Raw genomic sequence first — 24293 nt, forward strand, 5'->3', positions numbered from 1 at the left:
TAACTTTTGTGTCTCAGAGAAGAGCAATTTCCCATCACCACTCTCTGAATCCTTTTGGAAATGAGTGACTGGAGCAGTAGTACTACACCATCTACTTCAGCTGTGTTATCTAGGTGGTCCAATAGCACCGTTTGGTTCAGATCCCTTCCAACCCTAATAATCTATGATTCTAATTAATCTATATCTGAAAAAAGGTCAAATAATTTGAGCACTGAGATGTGGCCTCTACCCATTGCCATAAGAAGTTGTCTCCATGGTGTGCCCCTGTCTGAAGCTCAGCTGTGGAGAATCGAGGATGTTGCACATGTCATTTTTTGTTATTAATTGTTGCCCTTTTCTCTCTTTTGCCTAGGAATGGGAGGCTGGAGACAGAACTATAGTTGGAAGGTTCTTAAGCATCAGATTTTTTTTTTTAGTGCTTGCACAGGCTAGCATTTTTGGGTAATTTGTCATTTTAGCTTCTCTGAAGGAGGCGTTGATGATTTGTTAACAACAGGCATAGTTGTTTTTCACTAGCCAGCAGAAGCACAGAAATGTCTTTCTGGTCTGGTTTAAATATTCCTCAGGGCTTTTTGAGCTTTTGTGGATGTGATAGGTCAGATTTTGTCACGGGTGGTGAGGTACAAACAGTTATCATGCTTAGTCAAATGCAGATGCTGTATAACTGTAAAAGTAACATGGCTTAAAGAATAATAACTGAACTGTCTGGAAATTACCAGGAACAAAATTTCTTATGAAAATCATTATTTTGTAAATAATCATGATTAATTATTATTTAATACTGTATATTTGTTACTGCATTATAAAATATTTTACATATATTGTGTGGTTATGCCTTTGCATTAGATAATTGTATTATCTTACATGGTTCTAGCAAAGTAAATCCATTGTGCATGCTTTTAGGTTTGAATTATAAACCATAATTTAGTACATAATGTTCAACCTCAGCACTACAATGCTCTCTGGGGAAGAATTTCAAAGGCATAGCTTTAGATACCTAATTCCCATTGACTTTCAATGAGAGTTAGGCACTTGTGTGCTATTTGAGCCTTTGAATATCTATTCCTTTATATTGGAGTACCTTTATTAATACTGCCCCTTTATATGTAAAATCTTGGCTAAGGAAATCTGCATGAAATGACAGAGTTCATCTTCAATAAATAAAAGCATGACTACAAGTTCGCATGTTTTAGGTCAAATATAAGTCTGACAAAATTACTTACAAATAATGATAATTCACTGGGAAGAAAATTAAGCTTTCTCAAATACCAGTTGTTTTGTAACGTAACTATGACGATAATCATGTTTAATTTACCTTTGTAAAGAAAAAGAACTATTTGCGATAATGTTTACATTTCAGGTCTAAACTCTCAAGGGACTGTTTTGGGGTATTTTGTGTGCTTTTTACATTGCTGTAGGTGTTCCTAATATTATAGATGTCTAGCCTGTAAAATTAAACTTTATTCATGTGCACCCTTTGAAAAAAAAATACCATTCAAAGTTTACAATTTTTGGCAGTATAGAAGTTGTAGGTTTGTACTATGTGTAGTATTCCTATTTTTTGTTCTGTAAGGATAAACTGAGATTTCTTTAAATGCAAACAGTAAGTCTATTCAGGAGCCCTACATCCACCTGTTGTAACTGTACCAGTGTTATTTACTTTGCGGATTTTATTAGGAAACCTGAGGCTTCTTGTACTCTGTAACATCTTTGAAAAGAGGTCTTTGAATTGCAGTTCACTGCTTAGACTGAGCATTCCAGTAAATATTTAGGTCAATAGAGCAGTCAGGTTAGAGCTGGGACTTCCTTTTCATTAGATCTGAGTTTTTATTAAATACTATAATGTGCAGCACAAAAATGTTTTGTAAGACATAAAAAATATATAGTCACACTGATCTACAGTGTGACTCTATGAAACACACATTATGAATTGGGTAGTGTTCAATCCTTACTCAGAGTTCAGAACATATGGTCTTTCAGATAGTGGAAAAAATGATGTACAGTACTTTAGATATTCCTTCCCAGCAACATGTGTGCATATTTCTTTCAGTATTTCTAAAGAATATTGTGAAGAATGTTTCTATGTTAATACACATAGTTCAGAGCTATTAGTTCATAATATTTTCTCCCCAAAAGGCTGCGCTCTGTCATAATATAAGAAACTGAAGTGAAGTTGTTAATCATGTCTCTGTGTTTAATTGCATCTGGATTGTTTTGAATTAGCAAACTGATCCTATGTCCTTGAAATTCAATTGCTGGGAACTAGTCAGTAACCAGATATGTATTTTTAACTTGCTTCAGATGAAAAAGCAGCTGGGTGATAATGAAGCTATTACTCAGGAAATAGTTGGCTGTGCCCATGTGGAGAATTATGCTTTGAAAATGTTTCTATATGCAGACAATGAAGATAGAGCTGGGCGATTTCACAAGTAAGTGAAGAATGAAAGCTAATGGCTGAAAGTATCTTTTGTCTTCATTACCTAATCTAAGTCATAAATCTAGAGTCCAGAAATTCAAATATCCAAACTCTGTCGTTCTTTCCTGATTTATGGAAAAAACATTGGGTTGTCATCTGCTGATTGCTCTTGGTGGTGTTTTTAAACCTGTTCGTCACTACCCCTTAAAGCTACCATTATAAAATGGCTAGCATCTCTGAATGGCTTTCAATACATAATGCCTTATTTTTTTGGCAAATTATGTACCTCATTTTGAAAACAGCCTTATATTGACCTAAGAAGAGAGACTCCTGAGACCAATACTGAATCATCGTCATCAAACATGACAAAAGTATTTCTACGGCTATACTACAAAAATATCTATGATGACACATCACTAATGTGGTTTGATTTATGGTATTACTAGAAAATAATCATAATAATGGGAAATTATTTTTATGAAAATACATTCGAATGTCTTACGAATTGGCATATACAGAGCAAAACTCCAGATCAATTTTGAAAAAAATCTGTATTTTGCCTTATAGTTAAAGGGGTATTATCAATTTAAATTGACCCCTAGATCCAAATATTGTGGATAAAGTTTTTTAAACTGTTCATTTATTGTAAATTTCAGTGACAATTGTTTTTTTAACAAATAAACATTTCCCTGTAGTGTTTGATGATAGTGTTATGACAAAGTTAAGGTTAGTGACTTTGACTATAAACAGAAGTGAAACTGATTTAATTATTTTTCATTGTCCAATCTGAAAGAAACATCAAAGCTCAAATAATAAGGAAAATTCTTTTAATCATGTGGTATTAGTAGCAAAGATTAGAAATTTTGAGTGGAGGGATTACATCATATAATTTTAAAGTTTATAGTATCTCCTTAACTCATTTTTTAAGCACCAATAATAAGCAAAATTCTTAATATTGCTATGGTACTACATGTCAAATAGTTCCTTATTCAGTTTGTCTGTGTTATTGTTTTAAGACTTTATTATTAAAATAATACTTATGTAAGACTATCCAGATTAAACTCATTGAAAAAAATGAATATGCACCTGACTTCAATGAAAAATTGCAACAACTAAGATATGAATTGACAAATCTACTTTGAGATTTTTAGGCCTAAAAATACTTACCTTTAAAACCTAATACTAGTGATATTCATCATAAGAAACTAAAGTTAGCACAATGTTTGTTTCTTGTAGAAACATGATAAAGTCCTTTTATACTGCAAGTCTCCTGTTAGATGTTTTGTCGGTATTTGGGGAGCTCACTGAAGAGGTAAGTTACACAGGTATACTGTATATCATTGATTGCTTCTTTCCAGCTATGACACAAAGACATGGTTTTAGTCTGTTAAAGCTTTGTTCTACCGTTTGGCTCTCAGTATATTAGCTGTTAATTGTGAATGTCAGTGTAGATGGGTTTTATTGCCGTCTACAGCTTCACTCTTGTGATCATAGGATCTAGAGGGAATCACATCCGGTATTTCCTCCATAAGTGTAATATACAGGTTGTGTGTATTGTCCTTTATGCATAGAAATTTTATATCTACACAAGTGTTTATCAGTTAGTAATTAACATAATGTGCATTTACGTGGGGAAGAAATATTGCACCAGCTAGAGGGAGGGTCGCATGGGGAACTGGGGAGGGAAAATGGGGAAGCCTAAGTCCTCTTCCTTCTCTCCCATTTAAAGAAAAGCGCTTCTCACCACTGATAATTGAGGTTGCACTATATAAAGTTTAAAATACAATATACATTTTTTGGTGCAACAAATAATAGATATCTTTTAAAAAGTGATGTTTGATGTCAGCAAGTACCAAAGTTCAGTTCACAAATGTACTGCTAATGTCATGAATTGTCACTTTATAAGTATGTTGAGCACCACCAGGACTAGTTTCTGGAAAGCCAATTCTAAACTAAAAATTGCAAGTAACTAAAGTAGACTTGGGTCTAGCCACTTTTTACAGCAGATTGCTTATTCAGACAAAGACTTTAGACCTGGTTGAATGGGATGACAGTATGCCTGGTAAAAATGAGAACAACCACCAGGACTACTTTAAAGTAAGGATGCCTGCCAGTGGTAGAGTCACCTGCTCTTTCTTACTCTTGCAGCAGGAGATTTAGACTGGAACATACCGGAGCAGATAAAGTCTAAACAAGATGTTTCATGTTCTTCTATTCCCTTTCTAGAACATAAAACTGAAGGTATTTCTGCAGAATTTACTGAATTATGGTCCTGATGGAAAAGTGTGACAAAAAGGTTGAAATCTTTGGACAGTGAGATAAAAAGAAAGCCATTGCAGACTAGCACAGGCAGACTTCACATCTAGTCAAAGGCAGTTTAGAATACCTGGAAGATCAAAATAAGATGCTGAAATGTTAAACCACTTGGTGTCCTAGTAGCAGAAGGATATGTGGTCGTAGTAGCATTTGTGGAAAAACTAATGCCAGAAGTTCTGAATGGGGATGGGATAGAACCTATCCAAATGGAAATTGGCAAAAAATTTCAGTCAGGAAGTACCACAGCTATACTCTGACTAGAGGGTTCAGAGTAAAATGATGCTTGCTGTGATCTTTCTCAAAGATAGTTGATAATGGTCATTTGTTCTCCCCTGCCCCCAGATTTTAGCCCAGCTATGCTAGTTAGGAGAAGGGATTTAGCTTCACTTAGGGCTTAAACCCATGGAAGAATGCCCATTGACAGCAATGAAAACTGAATGGGTCCCTTAAAGAACTTGGTAGACAAAGGTGCTTTCACACAAGAAGCTGGATTCTAAGTTTACATTACCATCTGACCTGCGTCTAATCAGAACTAACCAACACTGTTCAAACTGCAGTTTTTAATCTTCTAAAATCCAGGTGCTTGGAACATTGTTCCCCCCGGTAGCAGATGGAAATCAATAATTACATCTTTTTATGTCACATCCCAAGATGTAAGGTCTAACCTGTCTTTCAGACTCCGATTGTTTCCATCAAGTGGAAGATTCAGTTGTCCTTACAAGTTTGTGGCCTGAAGAAGGGCTTTGTGTAAATTGTCTCTCACCAACAGAAATTGGTCCAATAAAAGATATTACCTCAACACCTTGTCTCTCTAATAGCCTGAGACCAACACAATTACAACACTGCATATAGAAGAATAGATAGTAAAGGTCTCTGAGGCATAACAAAGGCTAAAGAGACACTTTCGAAAGAATCATATGAGGGACAATCCTTGGGCTCTTGAGCCGATGTAAACTGTACATCCTTAGCTGACAACCAACGTGACTGACTCCAACAAGGATTCCAGACCCTAGTTGCTCACATGATCAGTCTCCTATGCAGCCAGACTGTTTGGGGGCTTCTAGCCTGGGTTCTGTGTTTGCACGCCCAGCACAGGAAAGAGGAGGAGGAATAGGGGTATCAGAATCTAAAGAATCCCAGCACTCAGAGGAAGCTGGAAAGCAGAAGCACCCAGATGCAAGGTAACTGCTCTGGAAGGCTGCAAAGCCTCTAGCCCCATAAATTCACATTTCCAGTTGCCCTCCAGCCCATCCCCTACACCCAAGGACTCAGGTTACACAGTTTCATCTGCTCAGGGGCTAAAGCGAGAGCGCGAGCATCACTTCCTGTGACTTAAGCGCAAGCAGCCCTTCCTGTGACTTAAGTTGTCAGGCTGGGTATAGGGGAAAGCAGCCAGGCAGACTTCTCTCCTTTCACATTCCAGATTTGGTACGAAGAAGAAAAGGAGCCTATGCTGCCAAGACCCCCACCTGCCAGGGTAGTCTCATGCCAGAATATCCCTAACCATAGGCATGCGCAGCACATTTCATTAGGGTGTGCACCCAGGGAAAAAATTTTTTTAAAAGGCGAAAATCATAAAGGTTGGGGGATGGAAGGGGGTGCAGTGTACAGGAAGGAGCTCAGGGCAAGGGATTGGGGCAGAGGAGGGGCGCGGGGTGCAGGAGGGGGTTCAGGGAAGGGAGTTGAGGTACAGGAGGGGGCTCAGGGAAAGGGGTTGGGGTGCAGGAGGGGTGCGGAGTATGGGAGGGGGCTCAGGGAAGGAGGTTGGGGTGCAGGAGGGGTGCAGAGTATGGGAGGGGGCTCAGGGCAGGGGGTTGGGGTGCGGAGTGCAGGAGGGGGCTCAGGGCAGGGGGTGCAGGGTGCAGCAGGGCTCAGGGAAGGGGGTTGGGTGTGAGGTGCAGGCAGGGGGTTGGAGTGCATGGGGGTGTGGGGTGCAGCAGGGGGCTCAGGGCAGGGGGTTGGAGTGCAGGAGGGGTGCCAGGTGCAGGCAGGGGGTTTAGGGCAGGGAATAGGGGTGTGGGGTGCAGGCAGAGGGCTCGGCAGGGGGTTGGGGTGCAGGAAGGGTGCGGGGTGTGGCAGGGGGCTCAGGGCAGGGAGTTGGGGGTGGGGTGCAGGAGGAGGCTCAGGGCAGGGGGTTGGGGTGTGAGGTGCAGGCCGGGGCTTAGCAGAGAGTTGGGGTGCGTGGGGGTGCAGGGTGCAGGCAGGGGTTTGGGGTGCAGGAGGAGCTCAGGGTGCGGCAGGGGGCTCAGGACAGGGAGTTGGGTGGGGTGCAGGAGGGGTTCCTGCCTGCCTGCCCTGGCCCCACACCGCGCTGCTCACCACGCCCCTGCGCGGACCCTGGGGGAGGAGGGGCCCACAGCGCTCTGCATGCTGCCCTTGCCATACCTCCAGGTACCTCCCCCGATGCTCCCATTGGCCGTGGTTCAGAGCCCTTTCCCCCTCGCCCTCCCGCCTGGACCCCAGGAACGTGGTCCCTTGCTGGCCACTTCTGAGAGTGGCATGAGGCCTGCGGCACCATGGGGGGGCAAATCCCACGGGCCAGATCCGGTGCCCTGAGGGGCCAGATCCGGCCCGCGGGCATTAGGGTGTGCCTGGGCACATGCACATGCCTATGTCCCTAACTCTCAGTTTTGAGCATCTCATCTTTGCCACCTCCAGCAGAGAGGCTTCAGGGGGAACTTAGTGATAATGGTTCTGCTATAGACTCCCATTGACAAGACAACAGATCAGGCAAGGAAATGGAGTAACTGCTCCAGTGGTTCTCCTGTGGCTCAACATTTCCAATCCCACAGAAACAGACCAGTAAAGGGGAAAAAAGCCAACAGGCAATCATCAGAGTGACCAAGAAGCAACTCCACGTTCCTTCAGCAGCAGATCCATCAGGATACACAGTAGCCAGAAATCATCCATAGCTCGCAGAATCGGTGCTACCCTGTTCCCCCAGGTAATCCTAACCAACCATGAAGTAGAAGAGATGATCAGGGGAAAGTATCAAATGTATATTCTGTCTTTTGAGACTGACAGCTCCTCCCCACAACAGACATGTATGTTCCAACAAAGAGGAATACACATCTAGGCAATGAGGAACACCACCATCCGTTTCTTCAATGCCTCTAGTTAGGTTCCTGCTGGACACTCAAAGCTCTGTTCAGTCCAAACCTAAACAGTCACTGCATCCTTTCACACCCCCATGGGAAACTGAGATACTGTGTACTAGATGGAGGAGCAGAAATCAGTATGGGAAGAGGATTAACTGGAAAATGGGGCACCTTAAATGGCAGCAGGGCATCCCAGAGCTGCAGCTGTAGTGAGAAGAGCATTCTGAATATTGAAAAGAGGAACAACTGCACTTCTCATAGTTGGATGGCACAGAAGAAGAAATAATGGTGAAGCCAGTATCTAGGTCCTTCTAGTATAAGACATAATTTTGCCCTTTCATGCTCACATAAAGCAAATAGTAGACAAGTAGGCTTTTTTTCCCTAAACAAAATATTAGAGCTCAGCTGGATTATGAGAATTTTGCATTCCTTCTATCTAACAGTCTGTTTGGTTTATACGGCTGCTACTCTCAGATCCAAAGATACAGTTCATGTGGAGAACTCCAAAAGAAGCCCATACTGGTTCAGTGGCAAAGTAAAGGCAGCAGTTAGAAATCAAAAGGCAGTATATAACAAATGGAAAATTGGGGAAATAAATAGCAATCCATATAAATGAGAAGTTATGTAGTGCAGAAAACTGATGAAGGAAGCTAAAATCAGGAGAGAAAAGGGTCTGGAAGGGTTAAGGACAATAAGAAGTTCCATATATAAAGAACAAAAGAAATCCTAGCAATGGCATAGGCCCATTATTAGATGGAGATGGATAAAATTGTTAATAATGATATAGAAAAAGTAGAAGTGTTCAATAAATACTGTTCTGTGTTTGGAAAGAAGTGGGATGATGAACTCATCATATGAGGATAATGAAATCCTTTCCTGTCCATTTGTAACTGAGGATGTTAGATATCTACTAGGGATAAATATTTTTAAGTCAACAGGCCTGGATAACTTGCATGCAACAGTCCTAAAAAGATTGGCTGAGAGATCTGTGGCCCACTGATGTTAATGTTTAATAAATTTTGGACAACTAGGGAAATTCCAGAAGGTAGGAAGAGTGATAATGTTTCCAATATTCAAAAAGTGCAAACAGGATGACCTGGGTAGCTATAGACTGGTTAACCTGAAATCAATCCTGGGCAAAATAACAGAATAGCTGAGACAGATTTGATTGACGAATTAAAACATAGGAATATTTTTAATGCTGGTTAACATAATTTTATGAGAAATAGGTCATTTCAAACAAACCTGTTATTTTCTAATGAAATTACAATTTTGATTGATAGTGACTTCCATAGATGTAATATATTTAGACTTTTGTATGGTGTTTGACTCAGTACCACACAGTATTCTGATTTTTAAAAATAAGCATTATACAATATCACTAGATCAGTGGTTCTCAACCTTTCCAAATTACTATACTCAAAGTAAAAGAAGCAGTAAGAGGCAAAAAGGCATCCTTTAAAAAAAATGGAAGTTAAATCCTAGTGAGGAAAATAGAAAGGAGCATAAACACCAGCAAATAACGTGTACAAATACAATTAGGAAGGCCAAAAAACAATTTGAGGAACAGTTAGCCAAAGACTCAAAAAGTAATAGCAAATTTTTTTTTAAGTACATCAGCAGCAGGAAGCCTGCTAAACAACCAATGGGGCCACTGGACGTTTGAGTGCTAAAGGAGCACTCAAGGACGATAAGGCCATTGCAGAGAAACTAAATGAATTATTTGCATCGCTCTTCACGGCTGAGGATGTTTGCCAGAAGTTAGGAATGAGCGACAGGAGATGAATCACTCGATGATTACCTGTTCTGTCCATTCCCTCTGGGGAACCTGACGTTGGCCACTGCCAGAAGACAGATGGAAGGCTAAATGGACCTTTGGTCTGACCCAGTGGGGCCGTTCTTATGTTCTTTCAGGAGTCTGATTTGTTTTGCGTACCCCAAGTTTTACCTCACTTAAAAACGACTTGCTTATAAAACTCACAAAAGTGTCATAGCACACTATTATTGAAAAATTGCTTACTTTCTCATTTTTACCACATAATTATAAAATCAATTGGAATATAAATATTGTACTTACATTTCAGTGTATAGTATATAGAGTAGTATACACTTTTCATAGTCTGTATGAAATTTTAGTTTGTACTGCCTTTACTAGTGCTTTTTACGTAGCTGTTGTAAAACTAGGCAAATATCTAGATGACTTGATGTACCCTGTGATGGGGGCCCTGCAGGTCGAGTTGGGGCGCCCCCGTGAGCCCAGTGCAGGGTTGGTACATCCAGTCCTACAGTCATTGGGATTCCCCACTTGACTGAAATCACCATCCACAGCAACAGTCACACAGTGTCTAACTCTGTGCCACAAACATTGACAATTCCTTTTTAGATTAACTTAAAATTGTCTTGTAAATCAACATCAGGAAAGAAACTCCCCTTAAAAGTGATCTTGAGAGTCTGATTTTTCAGAACACTTACCTGAACCAAATGTTCTTGGTAGAAATGATAAATGCATTTCTCTTGTCAGTGCTTACAATGGTCTGTGCAAAAATTCCTGTAAGTGTCCTTTCTACAAAGGAGGCATTTTCTTTTGCTCATTTTGTGAGGACAGTGGAAACAATGTCAAAAACATAGATTTTTCAATAAAAAGCATCATCGGTAAATTTGATTAAATCTAACTCCTTTGAGAGAAACATCTTTTTTTAGAAAGTTTCGTGTTGCTTCAGAACATCTTTTGCAAACTGGACAGTGGCCTGTGTCAAACATGCACAATGTTCCTTTTGCAGGGTTGGGGTTGGTTTTGTTTTGTTTTTTGCCCCAGAAGGATGTTTCCTATAGCTTCAAGTTGTTTAAACGGAAGAATTAACCCTGAATCTTCTAACAGGAGCTGTTAGGTTGCAACACTAGCTCAAACAATGAATCTTCAGAGTTCCATTTGATTACATTAGCCTTTTAAAGTATTTTGTTTAATTAAATGTTTAAGAATAACCTCATCTGGGGAAGAACTTTCAGTATTAAACATTGGATATAACCTCATATCAGTTTATAATTCTACTTAAAAAGTGTTAATGGCAGATTTTATCTATAGATATAAAGTAATACTGAGCTCATTTTCAATAAATGTTTGCGCTTTCTTCTTTACAGAACATTCCTGAAGATATTCTATTAAAGGTTGAGAAAGTAGAAACAAATTGCAATACAGTTTAGCTATTTAATAAATATCTTTACTGTCTTTCACTTTTGCATAACTAGACACTTCTAGACCTTTAGAGGCAATTTAAGAAGACTTGTGCCCTTGGATGTATGCATTGCTGCTATTGACTGATGTTTGCATAGCTCCTAGTTAGGAGCAGAATTGGTGAAAAATACAGGTTCTGGGTGAACTATTTTAAAGCAGACCTAAGAAAGTAAACTTTAAAAATAAATTGCAAGTAGTGTTTGAGTTCCTAGTTATTGCATTAACACGCCGTTCATATGTTTATTTCTGTTTTTTATATATTTTTACTCTAGCCCATTAATGACATGATATGGATGAAACATAACTGAAATGGTGATTTAACATGTGAAAATTATTATGTTCTATATCCTTAGGCATATCACATTTGCGCATAATCCCGCTTAAGTAACAGTTGTAAAATACTTTTGACAAAAAATAACTGTGGTATTGGAATTAAGGCAAGGCAAGGGAAGGCAAAGGCTATTAAAATTGCTCCGCATTCTTCTCTAAAGATAACATTCTCCAGACCTATTCTTTAGAGTTACGTGGCTTCCTATTTATTTACTGGGAGAATGTTGATAAAACATGTCCACTGCCAAAGCTCCTGGGCAAGTGCACAAAATGTAATAAATGGTTTTTATCCAAAAAGTCAAATAAGGTAACCTACCCATCAACCCACTAACAGCAACCTCCAGGCAAAAGCCTGTTAAAAGATGAGTCTTGGATTGTCTTAAAAGTCATCACATTCTGTTACTGTCATAGAAGTGGAAGAAGTGAGTCAAGGGCCTTTTCTTGACTGAGAATACCATGTCACTAGATCCCTGATGACTAAATCTCAGAACTATTAGCTGATACACTTGAGCTGACTTCAGCTGTTATGTTGGTACATGGGGAGGGTGGCAATCTCTTAAGTAATCAGGAAAACCCAGCAAAGCTCTGTAGACTAAAGTCAGCACCTTACTTTCTGGTTCAAATTTAATAGGAAACCAGTATAGCTGATGTTAACAGGCTGTCTGCAGCTAATATTGCTAAGCAGCTGGACAGACACGTGCCTCATTAGCTGAAGCTTCTAAGTGGTCTTCAAGGGGAGTCCCATGGTAAAGTTCATTGCAGTAATCCATTCTAGAAGAATCAAAGTCATGACTTTGATAACTGTGGCAAAATCTAGATGTGACATAGTCACTATCTAGCCAGGGACATTCAAACAATTCACTTGGTATGTCACTTGAGATTCCAGAGCTAGTTGAGGATCCAAATGCATCTCAAATGCAGCCTCTTGAATATAATGTGAAAAAATTCTCAATAATAGAGGGAAACATCTTCCCTGCTACTCTGTCAAGATCTTCCTTTTCAGGCTTCTAAGAAATAGATTTACTTAAATTGGTACAACTTGTGTGTGTAGATAAGGCCTAAGATGCCATAAGTATGCAGTTGGGACACAGTTGTTTTCTTCTTTTTAAGTGAATTGTAATGATGTCACTAGCATCAACTTCATGGACACCACGATTACAAGAAACCCCGGGATCACTACACCTACCTTCATAGATCCCGTAACCATTCCCAAACATATCAAAAATCCGTTATCTACAGCCAGGCACTCATGTACCACAGAATATGCTTTGAGAAGAAAATCCAGGGATATACACCTTAACACACTCAAAACCACCTTCACCAAAGAAGGACACTTCACCAGAGAAGTAGATTGCATCATGGAATGGCCCACCCAAATACTCTGAGAGAACTTGCTTCAATACAGAAATAGAACCCCTTCAGACCACACACCCCTAGTTGTCACCTACCCCTCAACACTGGAACCATACGGAGTATCATCTAACTACTAAACCCATACTCGATGGGGACCCCATCCTGAAAGAAACATTTCCTGAACCCCCACTTCTGGGCTTCAAACAACTCCCCAGCTTCTCCAAGCTCATCATTGGAAGCAAGCTCCCCACAGAGCAGATAAATGAACTCAAAGGAGCACCAGACCCTGCCAGAACAACGGATGCAAAACCTGCAGACATATCTCCAGTGCTACAATGATCGACGCTCCCCACAACACACCTTTCAAAATCCATGAGTCCCACACATGGCTGTCAAAACATGTGGTGTATCTCATCCAGTGCACTAAATGTCCCAATAACAACTATGTGGGTGAAACAAGACAATCATGATGCTCTCAAATGAACTCACACAGGAAAATGATAAATGAAAAACACACCATATCACCTGTGGATGAACATTTTTCATAAAAAGCAGTCACTCCTATATCTGACCTTTCATATGCAAAGGAAACCTGCACAACACTTTCAAAAGAGGAGCATGGGAGCTTAAGTTCATAACTTTGCTAGACATTAATAATTATGGTCTTAATAAAGACACTGAATTTATGGCTTATTACAACAATCTGCAATTCACTAACCCCCACTTTTTGTCCTATGACTATCCCTTAAAATATGTGCTAACTACTTATGCTAAACTATCTTTTCAATCTTGTATTTAGCTGTGACACTCTTAGTATGGACAAGTGTACATTACAAATTTACATCGGGGCAGCTGCCCCTGTAGCGTCTGGTGAAGATGATCTAAGCTGAAAATAACTCCACCTCCATGAGAGGTGGTAGCTATGTCAGTGGGAGAAGCTCTCCCACCAACATGGCACTGTCTGCACAAGGGGTTAAGGTCGATATAACTACATTGCTCAAGGCTGTGGATTTTTCACACCGCTGAGTGACACAGTTATACTGAAGTAAGGAGACCAAACCTACCTTTCCCAGACTTGAAGAAGAGCTCTGTGTAAACTCAAAAGCTTGTGTCTCTCACCAATAGAAGTCGGTCCAGTAAAAGATATTACCTCACCCACTTTGTCTCTCTAATATCCTGGGACTGACATGGATACAACAACACTGCATACATTCTTAAATAAGTCCATCTTCAGAATAGGGCATTTCCTGCAGGTCGGACTAGTTGCAAAAACTAGGGCCACTGCCTTCACCTGACCTATCCAAGCACGCAACTGGACAAAGACCAGCTAAAATATGAAAAGCATTATCTAATTTTATGTCACTGACGTCTGACTGATTCACAACTGATAGTGCTTTGAATATAAAAATATAGCTTTGGATCTCTATTTATCACATCCCCAGAATCATGAATGAAAACCTCAGGAAGGACCATAAGGCATAGATTAAAAGATGTGTACAGTCTGCTCTGTGCCAGATTACCTGTCTTCCCCAGGCATTTATAGCCCCATGATTGTCTCCAAATATACTGACCAGCAACATCTTGCCAATATGACATGGTCTTGAGTGGAAAGCATACTCCAAAGCTGGGACGAATCATAGAGCAAAATGAAAAGGATGTTGCCAAACCTAATTTTGATCTATTGGATTGGCAGAGTTACTCCAATAATCTCCTCACTCCTACTGCACGTGCGCGCTCACAAACACAGAGAGAGAGGGAGAGATCCAGTCCAGTCCACTGAAATAGGTAATCTCAGATCTGACCAAACCTGTGGTTGGGCCATTCCTAACAAAATTCCACCCATCTTAAGTGAATGTCTATAACTGATCATCTTTCCTAACCCACCAAGACTTCTCCGGTAAATTGGAAATCTTTTTTTGTAATTTAAAAAAAAATCTATTGCATCCATCCAAGGGGAAATAAAATAGCCCAGATATTTTTCATTTTATCATATTATACTCCGTTCTAAATTTGCCTGAAATATAAATAGACCTCTTACACCAGTTCTAACCTCCACTTAATTCTGTGAAATTGCACCCTTTTGTACCAGGTTTGAATTTGTCACTTAAATTTGAAGGTCTTTTGGCTCCTCTAGTTTATTTTGGCCATATGTACGATTCGATTACTGATCTGTAAAAGTGACAAGTGAGAGTGCTCACTGTCTTCTTTCTGTAGGTCATTCTGATCCCATTTTTGCAATGGTTGAAGTCAGTAAAACCCTTAAATTACCTTAATCACTCCAACGTTCATTTTGGGGAAAAACAGGAATCTGTAAAGGCCCTTGATGAGAGGTTTTTCTGGCGGTTCCTGTTTCCCAGAAACAGAAGGTGGCCAAAAATAAGGTAAGGATTTTAAAATATTGACATTCTAAATTTTCCTTCCTTATTTTCTCAATTCCAAACTGTTTTTATGAAGATGGAATTGGAAAGCCTGCCAGCAGCTGAGTATGAACTTTCACTTGTCACTTTCACTGCTCAGCAGTCATCCAGCTTCAGAAAAATGCCAGTTTTGCCAAAACTAGCTACAGACTCTCTTCAAAAGAGTTATTTTTAACTCTTTTTGAAGATATAAATATTTGTTAAACACCTGGTACTCTTATTTCTCTGTTGATTGAAGGTATTTTGCCATTGATCTTGTAACACACAATTCACTAAAAGTTGATTTTGTCACTGTTCTTATGTACAGAGATTATAAAAGATAATCAACTATATATAACAAAGCTGCTGTTCCATCTATTCATTTTAGCTCCATTATAAGACGCTAAGGTAAACTTTACAGTGTCTTTCTAATGGCACCAGAACTTCTAGATGAAACTATAACCTCTTTTATACAAACATGATTTTAAAGCTCTATTTGGAATTTTAAATTTTATATCTTATAAAAATTCCAGTATTATTGGTTAGAGATGAGTTATTTGAATTTAGTAGAAATATGAAATCTTAATCAAATGGTCTTCTGAAATGATCAAAGTATAAAATTTACTTCACTATGTGGACTGTTGCAAAACACCTATCAATTTTTAGTACTCAGAGAGCTGTCCATTATACTAGATGACTAGGGTGTCTGTTTTACTTATCTTGAAGTGTTGCATTAATTGAAGACCTCCCACATTATCACATATTGCTGAGATCCCATGTAAGAGCTTGTCTTTATTAGTTCCCTGGTTTACTTACTTGAATAGTTGTTTATTGTAGTATCAGGTAATTGCAGAGAAGGTTATTGTAACTTTTTTTTTCATTCTGAGAGAGGAGTGGAAAATCTAAATCCTGCTTAAAATAGAAGGTTAAAGACCAGTGTATTTTTTTAATCTGTGAAATCACACAAATTAATTTAGAGTACATTTTGACATATTTTTTTAACCTCCCCCAGAATGTTCAGCACAGAAAATATGCCAGATGGAAGGCAGCATATATTCATAATTGTCTAAAGAATGGAGAGACTCCTCAACCTGGACCGATTGGAATGGAAGACGAAGATGATGGTATGCACATTGCTATTTCAAATAAAATAATATTAACAGGTTGGATGGGCTAGTGAATTAAAGTGAATATTGTTATGTATATTTCTCCAAAGGGAACTTAATATCATCACTTTCCTGCTTAGGTGAATGTTTCACAGTAATTTTCTGTTTTTCTTTTCTGTGCCAGACATCTTTATGATTTTCATTGGACTTTTCTCTTGACTGGTAGCACTAAAAAAAATCTTGCTTGTATATGGAATGTGGTGATTTTGGATAAGTGGCAACTATAAAATAAATAAAGATAATGAAACTCATTTCATAAATGTCTCAAGATGGAATTTAATAATTTTCAGAAGCAAAAGCCCTGGTAAATTAATCCTCTATACCACATACCCTCTTTGACTCTAAAGCAAATCTGCAGTTGGAAGGTAGTCAAGTAGCAATGTAAAGTTCTGAATCTGTTGGTACAGGATGTGTACTAAGGTTTTGGGCTCTGTACCTGGCTCTGCCATAGACAATATAGTTCTTTTCTGAAAAGTGATTCTAAAAATATTATCTCTAGACTTATGTGCTTCAATTTAATTTAAAATGTGTTAAGCATTAGGAAATAGACATATACTATTGTGGATCTGGTTCTCAACCTTTCTGAACCATGATCTCATGCTTTGGCGATCCCCTTCCCATCTAATCAAAGAAAAGGAAGGATGGGCACGACTTCCTGTTTGAGAAGAGATCAGACTGTTGGTCCTTCAGATACAATATGCTGCTTGAGGTAGTGGCAACTAGCTGATGCCATGAAGAAAAACAGAAAATAGGAACATAAGAACTGCCGTACCAGATGAGATCAGTGGTTTGTTTAGTTAAGTTTCCTATTGTGAACAGTACTAGATGCTTCAGAGAAAGGCACAAGAAATGCTGTAGTAGTGATCATAGAATAATCTGCTCTCAGGGAACATTTTGTCCAAGTTCTCTTGAATAACAGATTGGCTTATGCCCTGAAATCTGAGAGTTTATATCTCGTCCAAAAATACACGTGTGCCAGAGTTGTACAAGGAAAATGGGATGAGTGATACATGTAGCAATCAGCTGATATCCTATTGCATTTTTTAGACTGATACCTCTGGGTATCCATTTTTTAAAATAATCTGTTGTAGTTTACACCTTACTTGGTACTGTTTATGGTGTTTGCAGGCTTTCTGTTTAAAAAAAGAACAGGAGTACTTGTGGCATCTTAGAGACTAACAAATTTATTTGAGCATAAGCTTTCATGGGCTAATTAAGAGACATTAAATAAAATGAGGTATTATCAGCAGGAGAAAAATAACTTGTAGTGATAATCAAGATGGCCCATTTTAGACAGTTGACAAGAAGGTGTGAGGTTACTTAACATAGGGAAATAGATTCAATATGTATAATAACACAGCCACTCCCAGTCTCTATTCAAACCCAAGTTAATGGTATCTAGTTTGCATATTAATTCAAGCTCAGCAGTTTCTCGTTAGTCTTTTTCTGTTTTTGAAGTTTTTCTGTTGCAAAATTGCCACCTTTAAGTTTGTTACTGAGTGACCAGAGAGGTTGAAGTGTTCTCCTACTGGTTTTTGCCTGGAATCATATCACATTCAGGAATCACAACATTCAAACACCAGTAGGAGAACACTTCAACCTCTTACAATTGGTATGGCAACTTCCACCTTTTCATGTTCTCTATATGTATATATATTTCTTACTATATGTTCCATTCTATGCATCTGATGAAGTGGGCTGTAGGCCACGAAAGCTTATGCTCAAATAAATTTGTTAATCTCTAAGGCCTGGTCTACACTACGCGTTTAAACCGAATTTAGCAGCGTTAAACTGAATTAACCCTGCACCCGTCCACACAACGAAGCCCTTTATATTGATATAAAGGGCTCTTAAAACCGATTTCTGTACTCCTCCTTTACGAGGGGAGTAGCGCTGAAATCGGTATTGCAGCGCTGAAATCGGTATTGCCATGTCGGATTAGGGTTAGTGTGGCCGCAATTCGACGGTATTGGCCTCCGGGCGGTATCCCACAGTGCACCATTGTGACCGCTCTGGAAAGCAATCTGAACTCGGATGCACTGGCCGTAGACAGGAAAAGCCCCGCGAACTTTTGAATTTCATTTCCTGTTTGCCCAGCATGGAGCGCTGATCAGCACGGGTGGCCATGCAGTTCCAAATCCAAAAAGAGTTCCAGCCTGGACCGTACGGGAGATACTGGATCTGATCGCTGTATGGGGAGACAAATCTGTTCTATCAGAGCTCCATTCCAGAAGACGAAATGCCAAAGCATTTGAAAAAATCTCCAGGCTATGATAGACAGAGGCCACAGCAGGGACTCAACACAGTGCTGCGTGACAAGCGTAACGGAAAGCCAAAGAATCAAATGGACGCTCATGGAGGGAGGGAGAGGGGACTGAGGACTTGAGCTATCCCACAGTTCCTGCAGTCTCCGAAAAGCATTTGCATTCTTGGCTGAGCTCCCAATGCCTGAAGGGTCAAAAACATTGTCGCCAGTGGTTCAGGGAATATGTCGTCAATTTGCCCCCCCCCAAGAAAAGGGGAAAAAATCGTTTCTCACCTCTTTTCAATGTCACCGTATGTCTACTGGATGCTGCTGGTAGACGGGGTGCTGCAGCGCTAAATAGCAGCATCCTCTCCCCTCCCCTCCCCAGTGGCAGATGATACGGTACAATATGACTGATAGCCATCCTCGTCATCATCCTGTGAGTGCTCCTGGCTGGCCTCGGTGAGGTCGGCCGGGGGCACCTGGGCAAAAATGGGAATGACTCCCGGTCATTCCCTTCTTTAAGCTTTGTGTCCTGGAGATTCAGTCCTGGCAGATGGTGCAATAAGGCTGGTAACCGTCCTCATCATAGCAGCTGGAGGCTGAGCTCCTCTCCCCCTTTCATGTCTAATGGAGGTTCTGGACTACCATAGCAGCGGGAGGCTGTGCTCTTCTCCCCCCACACCCTTTAATGAATAATGGAGATGTCCTGCCTGGAATATCATAGCAGCTGGAGGCTGCCTCCCCCTCATTTTATCTCACTAAAAAGTCACTGTTTCTTATTCCTGCATTCTTTATTACTTCATCACACAAATGGGAGATAACTGCCACGGTAACCCAGGAGGGGTGTGGGAGGAGGGAAGCAATGGGTGGGGTTGTTGCAGGGGCACCCCCTAGAATGGCGTGCAGCTTATCATTTCTGCGGGATATCTGGGGCTCTGACCCAAAGCGGCTGTGCTCTCTGGTTCTCTAGTAGACTTGCCCCATATTCTAGGCAGGTCTGACTCTATTTTTAGACAAAACATAAAGAAGGGAATGACCTGGGAAGTCATTCCCATTTTTGTCCATGCGCCCCCGGCCGACCTCAGCGAGGCCAGCCAGGAGCACCCATGACAGCAGCAGATGGTACAATATGACTGGTAACCGTCATCGCCAATTTCCAAAGCAGCAGACGGTGCAATAGGGATGGTAACCGTCTCTGCTACTTTGCAAAGACAAATGAATGCTGCTGTGTAGCATTGCAGTACCGCGTCTGTCAGCAGCATCCAGTACACATACGGTGACAGTGAAAAAAGGCTAAACAGGCTCCATGGTTACCATGCTATGGCGTCTGCCAGGGCAATCCAGAGAAAAAGGGCGCGAAATGATTGTCTGCTGTTGCTTTCACGGAGGAAGGATTGAGGGACGACATTTACCCAGAATCACCCGCGACACTGTTTTTGCTCCATCATGCATTGTGATCTCAACCCAGAATTCCAATGGGCGGGGGAGACTGCGGGAACTATGGGATAGCTACCCACAGTGCAACGCTCTGGAAATCGACGCTAGCCTCAGTACATGGACACACACCACCAAATTCATGTGCTTAGTGTGGCCGCGTGCACTCGACTTTATACAATCTGTTTTAAAAAACCGGTTTCTGTAAAATCGGAATAATCCCATAGTGTAGACATACCCTAAGGTGCCACAAATACTCCTGTTCTTTTTGCAGATACAGACTAACATGGCTGTAACTCTGAAACCTATTTAAAAAAAACAAAAACAGTATTACTGCTAATACCTATATTTTACTGTCCTCCTTTTTTCTGATAGACATACAAGATTTCTCTGTTTGTATTAGTTATTTTTAAACTACTTTCTAAAATGATTGTGACTTAGTTTTACTTTACTATGCAGTCTACTTATTAGCCTTTATACTTTTAAAAATAGACATGAATAGGGCCATCTAAAGGAGTGTAGCTGCAAATTATAAATTTTATAGCATAGAAATATATTTCTGAGAACACATGTAAGTGAAATTCATAAACATTTATGTGAATTGATATTTAATCATATTTCAGTGTGTTTACCAGCTTATTAGTTTATCCTAATTATTATAAATGTTTCGTCGTAGTATATTTTTTCCTGCCAAAGGAACCCAAAGCACTTTACAAACACTGGAATCACTACACCACCACTGAAATGCAGTTGCCTCTGAGCTGGATCACAGCATCCAGTTGCTACAATGCACAAGTTTAGAAACTGTATTCTTACGTAGTTCTGTAGAATTAAGCCTTGTCTAAAACTGAGGTTTTTAGCCACTGGTGCAGCTATGCTCATGTAGTTGTGCCAATGCAAACTCCTAGTGCAGATGTGGTGCCCCTGGGTAAACTATGACTTTGAATCAGTGCAACTTACTCCAGTTTGACGTGCACTTCTTAGTTAGCTGAAAAATGTTGTTAAAAGAACTATTGTGAAATGAGTTCATTTTTATTATCAATATATTATAAATGTGCAAATATAGAAGTCTGTAAATTAAAGAATTTGTTTTTATTGTTCAAATCCATAACTAGTGATTGCCCACAGAACTTGTTTGATTCTTGTAAAATTGTATGAACGATAAGCAAAGTGTAGTACTACTACTAATATTAAAACTTACATATCACTTCTAATCTTCAAAACCTTGTACAAATATTAATTTATCCTTAGAATGAGTAGTGTATTATGCCTCTTCATTTTACAGACTGGGAAACAAGCAAAGATAAGTGACTTGCCCAAGGCCACAGAACCTGTCAGAGGGGAGATTAGAATTCAGTAGTTTTGCACTCTTACTACTGTGCTAAAACCACTACTTTTCACTCCATATCATAACCAGAGGCTGTAGGAAAAAATGAAAACTGCAACTCCCATTGCCAGGGTTATAAGTAAAAGTAAACTAATGGGGACAGTATTTTTGGTGGTGATATACAAATGAAAGCATTGCTGTTCAAAGTGAGCCTGTAGTATGTATTTTTTCATAATCAACAGGCTATATTTTTTTGTTTGACAAGTTTTATTTTGTTCGGTAAGGCATTACTCTCTTAGGCATTAATGCCATATTGTATTTTTATTTATGGGCAATAAAATGACAAAATACTTTTTTTCAGGGGATTATTAACGTTGTACCAGATGTGGCATGTATGCCATAACATTTTGAGCATTGTAGAGCCAAAAGATCATATGCAAGTAGATTTTTCAGTAGAATATTCTGGAAAAAGAACTTGTCATAATTCTTGCTTTGTTCATCCCAGAAAGAAAAGCAGCATTGTTTAAACATACTGCTGGACTTTCCCCATTCCTTTCGGCTTGCTCACTTTCTTCCTCCTCTTGCAAATGAAAAAGTACATGTTTAAATAGAATGAAACTAGCCATCTCCAGCTTGACAAATTACCATATTTTCCATAAGTGTTGTGCTCCCTGTGATTCTTGAAAACCATACTGCAAGTCTTGGAGATGTTTATACAGTAACATAGGTGTTCTCTATGTAATTCTGCTCTTGGATTTAGTGGAGGCTTTTGTCAGTATGCTACAAGACCATGGAAACTTAAAATGACACACTTGATTTATTAATGTGGTTAGAATACGAGTCATAGAATACACATGAAGGTCACTCAGGAGTACCCTTGGGTCAGCTACTAGACTTTTATACTAGTCAAGAAAAACATAGTTATAAGCTGCATATTTATAAATAAAAAAATCCTAAATGGACAAAGTATAAAGATACTAAAATACATGAACTATTGGCATTGATATTAGAGTGTTCCAAGGAATCTTTGCAGTCCTCATAAGAATAAGGAGCAATTTGTAGAAGCAATAAACTTTAACTCTCCAGAAGGGGAGGTACTGAATCACCCTTCTTACCTGACTTGAGGAAAATATGGGTTTAAAATGTTTTTAGAATCATAGTTTGCAGTAAATTGGAGTGAAATGGTACACCAGGGTAAGAAAATGAAATCACTTGGAAACTGAAATTTCTACATGATCAGTTGGAAAGAGGAGACAGTCTTTAGAGTTCTAGTCTGGAGTTCCTGACACCTCAAAAATATGGTTTCTATGCCAATATTCAGTATGATATTCTAAGTGGTATTCCATATGATATTTTAATTTAAAAGTTGTTGGTATTGTGTGTCAGAATGATTACGGTAATGTTCCAGATTTCTGTTACTTTTATGATCTGCTTTAAATATAGGATTACTACCTTCAAAGCAAAAAGTTATTTGTTTATATTTGCCAATATGAAATATCCATTGAATTGTTGCTATCACTATGTATAAAAGTAGTTTAAACACTGTGTGGCAATAAAAATGTGACTGTTAAAGACGGCAAATATAGAACGATAGTATTTCATTCACATTGGCTCTAGAACTGTAAATATATTGTTTTGGCTATATATATTGATAACAAAATTAGAAATATAAATACTAGATAGCTTTAAACAAGGTTTTTGTAAAACTCCAGAAGTCCTAATATTTACCTTTTGAATTGCCAGTTGTTAAAAAGAAAACTATAAAATTGAAATGTGAAGAGACTGTAATTGTTTTATTACATAGTTTTTAAACATTCTTTGCCATACTACAAATGTTTTAAACTTAGATTGTTAGTGTGGTGTCTTTTGAGAAACAAATCATTTAATTTTACTAGTATTGATTCACTGCAAAAGATTTGTATTTCTTAATGACGTTATGGTGTGTTCAGATCTCATACTTAAAACAGTTTCTTGAATGAAAAATTCTGATCCAACATCTTAAAAATAACTAATTGTTTATCTCTTGTATCAACTACTTTTCAATCCTGTGCAATAATATTACAACTAAAGATTGCATAAAAAGGCCATACTGAGTCAGACCAATGGTCCATTTAGCCCAGTGGCCAGATGTTGCAGAAGAAATTAACAGAACAGGGCAATTCTCGGGTGATTCAGCCCCTGTCATTCAGTTGCACCATCTGGCAGTCAGGGGTTTAGGGATACCCAGAGTATGGGATTGCATCCCTGACCATCTTGGCTGATGGCCATTGATGAACCTATCCTCCATACATTTATCTACTCTTTTTTTTTTTTGAACCCAGTTATAATTTTGGCCTCCACACATATAATGGCAACGAGTTCCACAGGTTGACTCTGCATGGTGTGAAAAAATACTTCCTTATGTTTGTTTTAAACCTGCTGCTAGTTAATTTCACTGGGTGACCCCTAATTCTTATGTTATGTGAAGGGATAAATAACATTTCCTTTTTCACTTTCTCCACACCAATCATGATTTTATAAACCTCTATTATATCCATGCTTAGTTGTCTCTTTTCTAAGCTGAACATTCCCAGTCTTGTTAATCTGTTCTCATATGGAAGGTCTTTCATACCCCTAATCATTTTTGTTGCCCTTCTCTGTACTTTTTCCAATTCTAATGTATCTTTTTTTGACATGGGGCAACCAAGAACTGCACGCAGTTATTCAAGGTGAGGGCATACCAGTAGATTTATATAATGGCATTATATTATCTGTCTTCTTATGTATCCCTTTTTTAATGGTTCCTAACCATAGCTTTTTCTGACAACCGCTGCACATCGAACAGATGTTTTCAGAGAACTATTCACAGTGACTAAGATCTTTCTTGCATGGTAACCTCTAATTTAACCCCATCATTTTGTTTGGATAGTTGGGATTGTGTGTTCCAATGTGCATTATTTTGCACTTATCAGCATTGAATTACATTTGCCATTTTGTT

General features: G+C 39.2%; 1 protein-coding gene across 1 annotated transcript in view; it reads left to right on the top strand.

Annotated features, from left to right (window-relative positions):
- The window catches only part of VTA1 (vesicle trafficking 1), a 74313-nt gene that overhangs the window by 22309 nt on the left and 27711 nt on the right, over positions 1–24293 (top strand). The window contains exons 3-5 of the mRNA XM_045010023.1: positions 2302–2429; positions 3653–3728; positions 16154–16265. Coding sequence (XP_044865958.1) covers positions 2302–2429; positions 3653–3728; positions 16154–16265 — 316 coding nt within the window. The remainder of the gene's footprint in view (positions 1–2301; positions 2430–3652; positions 3729–16153; positions 16266–24293) is intronic.

Source organism: Mauremys mutica, chromosome 3 (genome assembly GCF_020497125.1).
Source record: "Mauremys mutica isolate MM-2020 ecotype Southern chromosome 3, ASM2049712v1, whole genome shotgun sequence".
In the NCBI taxonomy this organism is placed as follows: Eukaryota; Metazoa; Chordata; order Testudines; family Geoemydidae; genus Mauremys; species Mauremys mutica.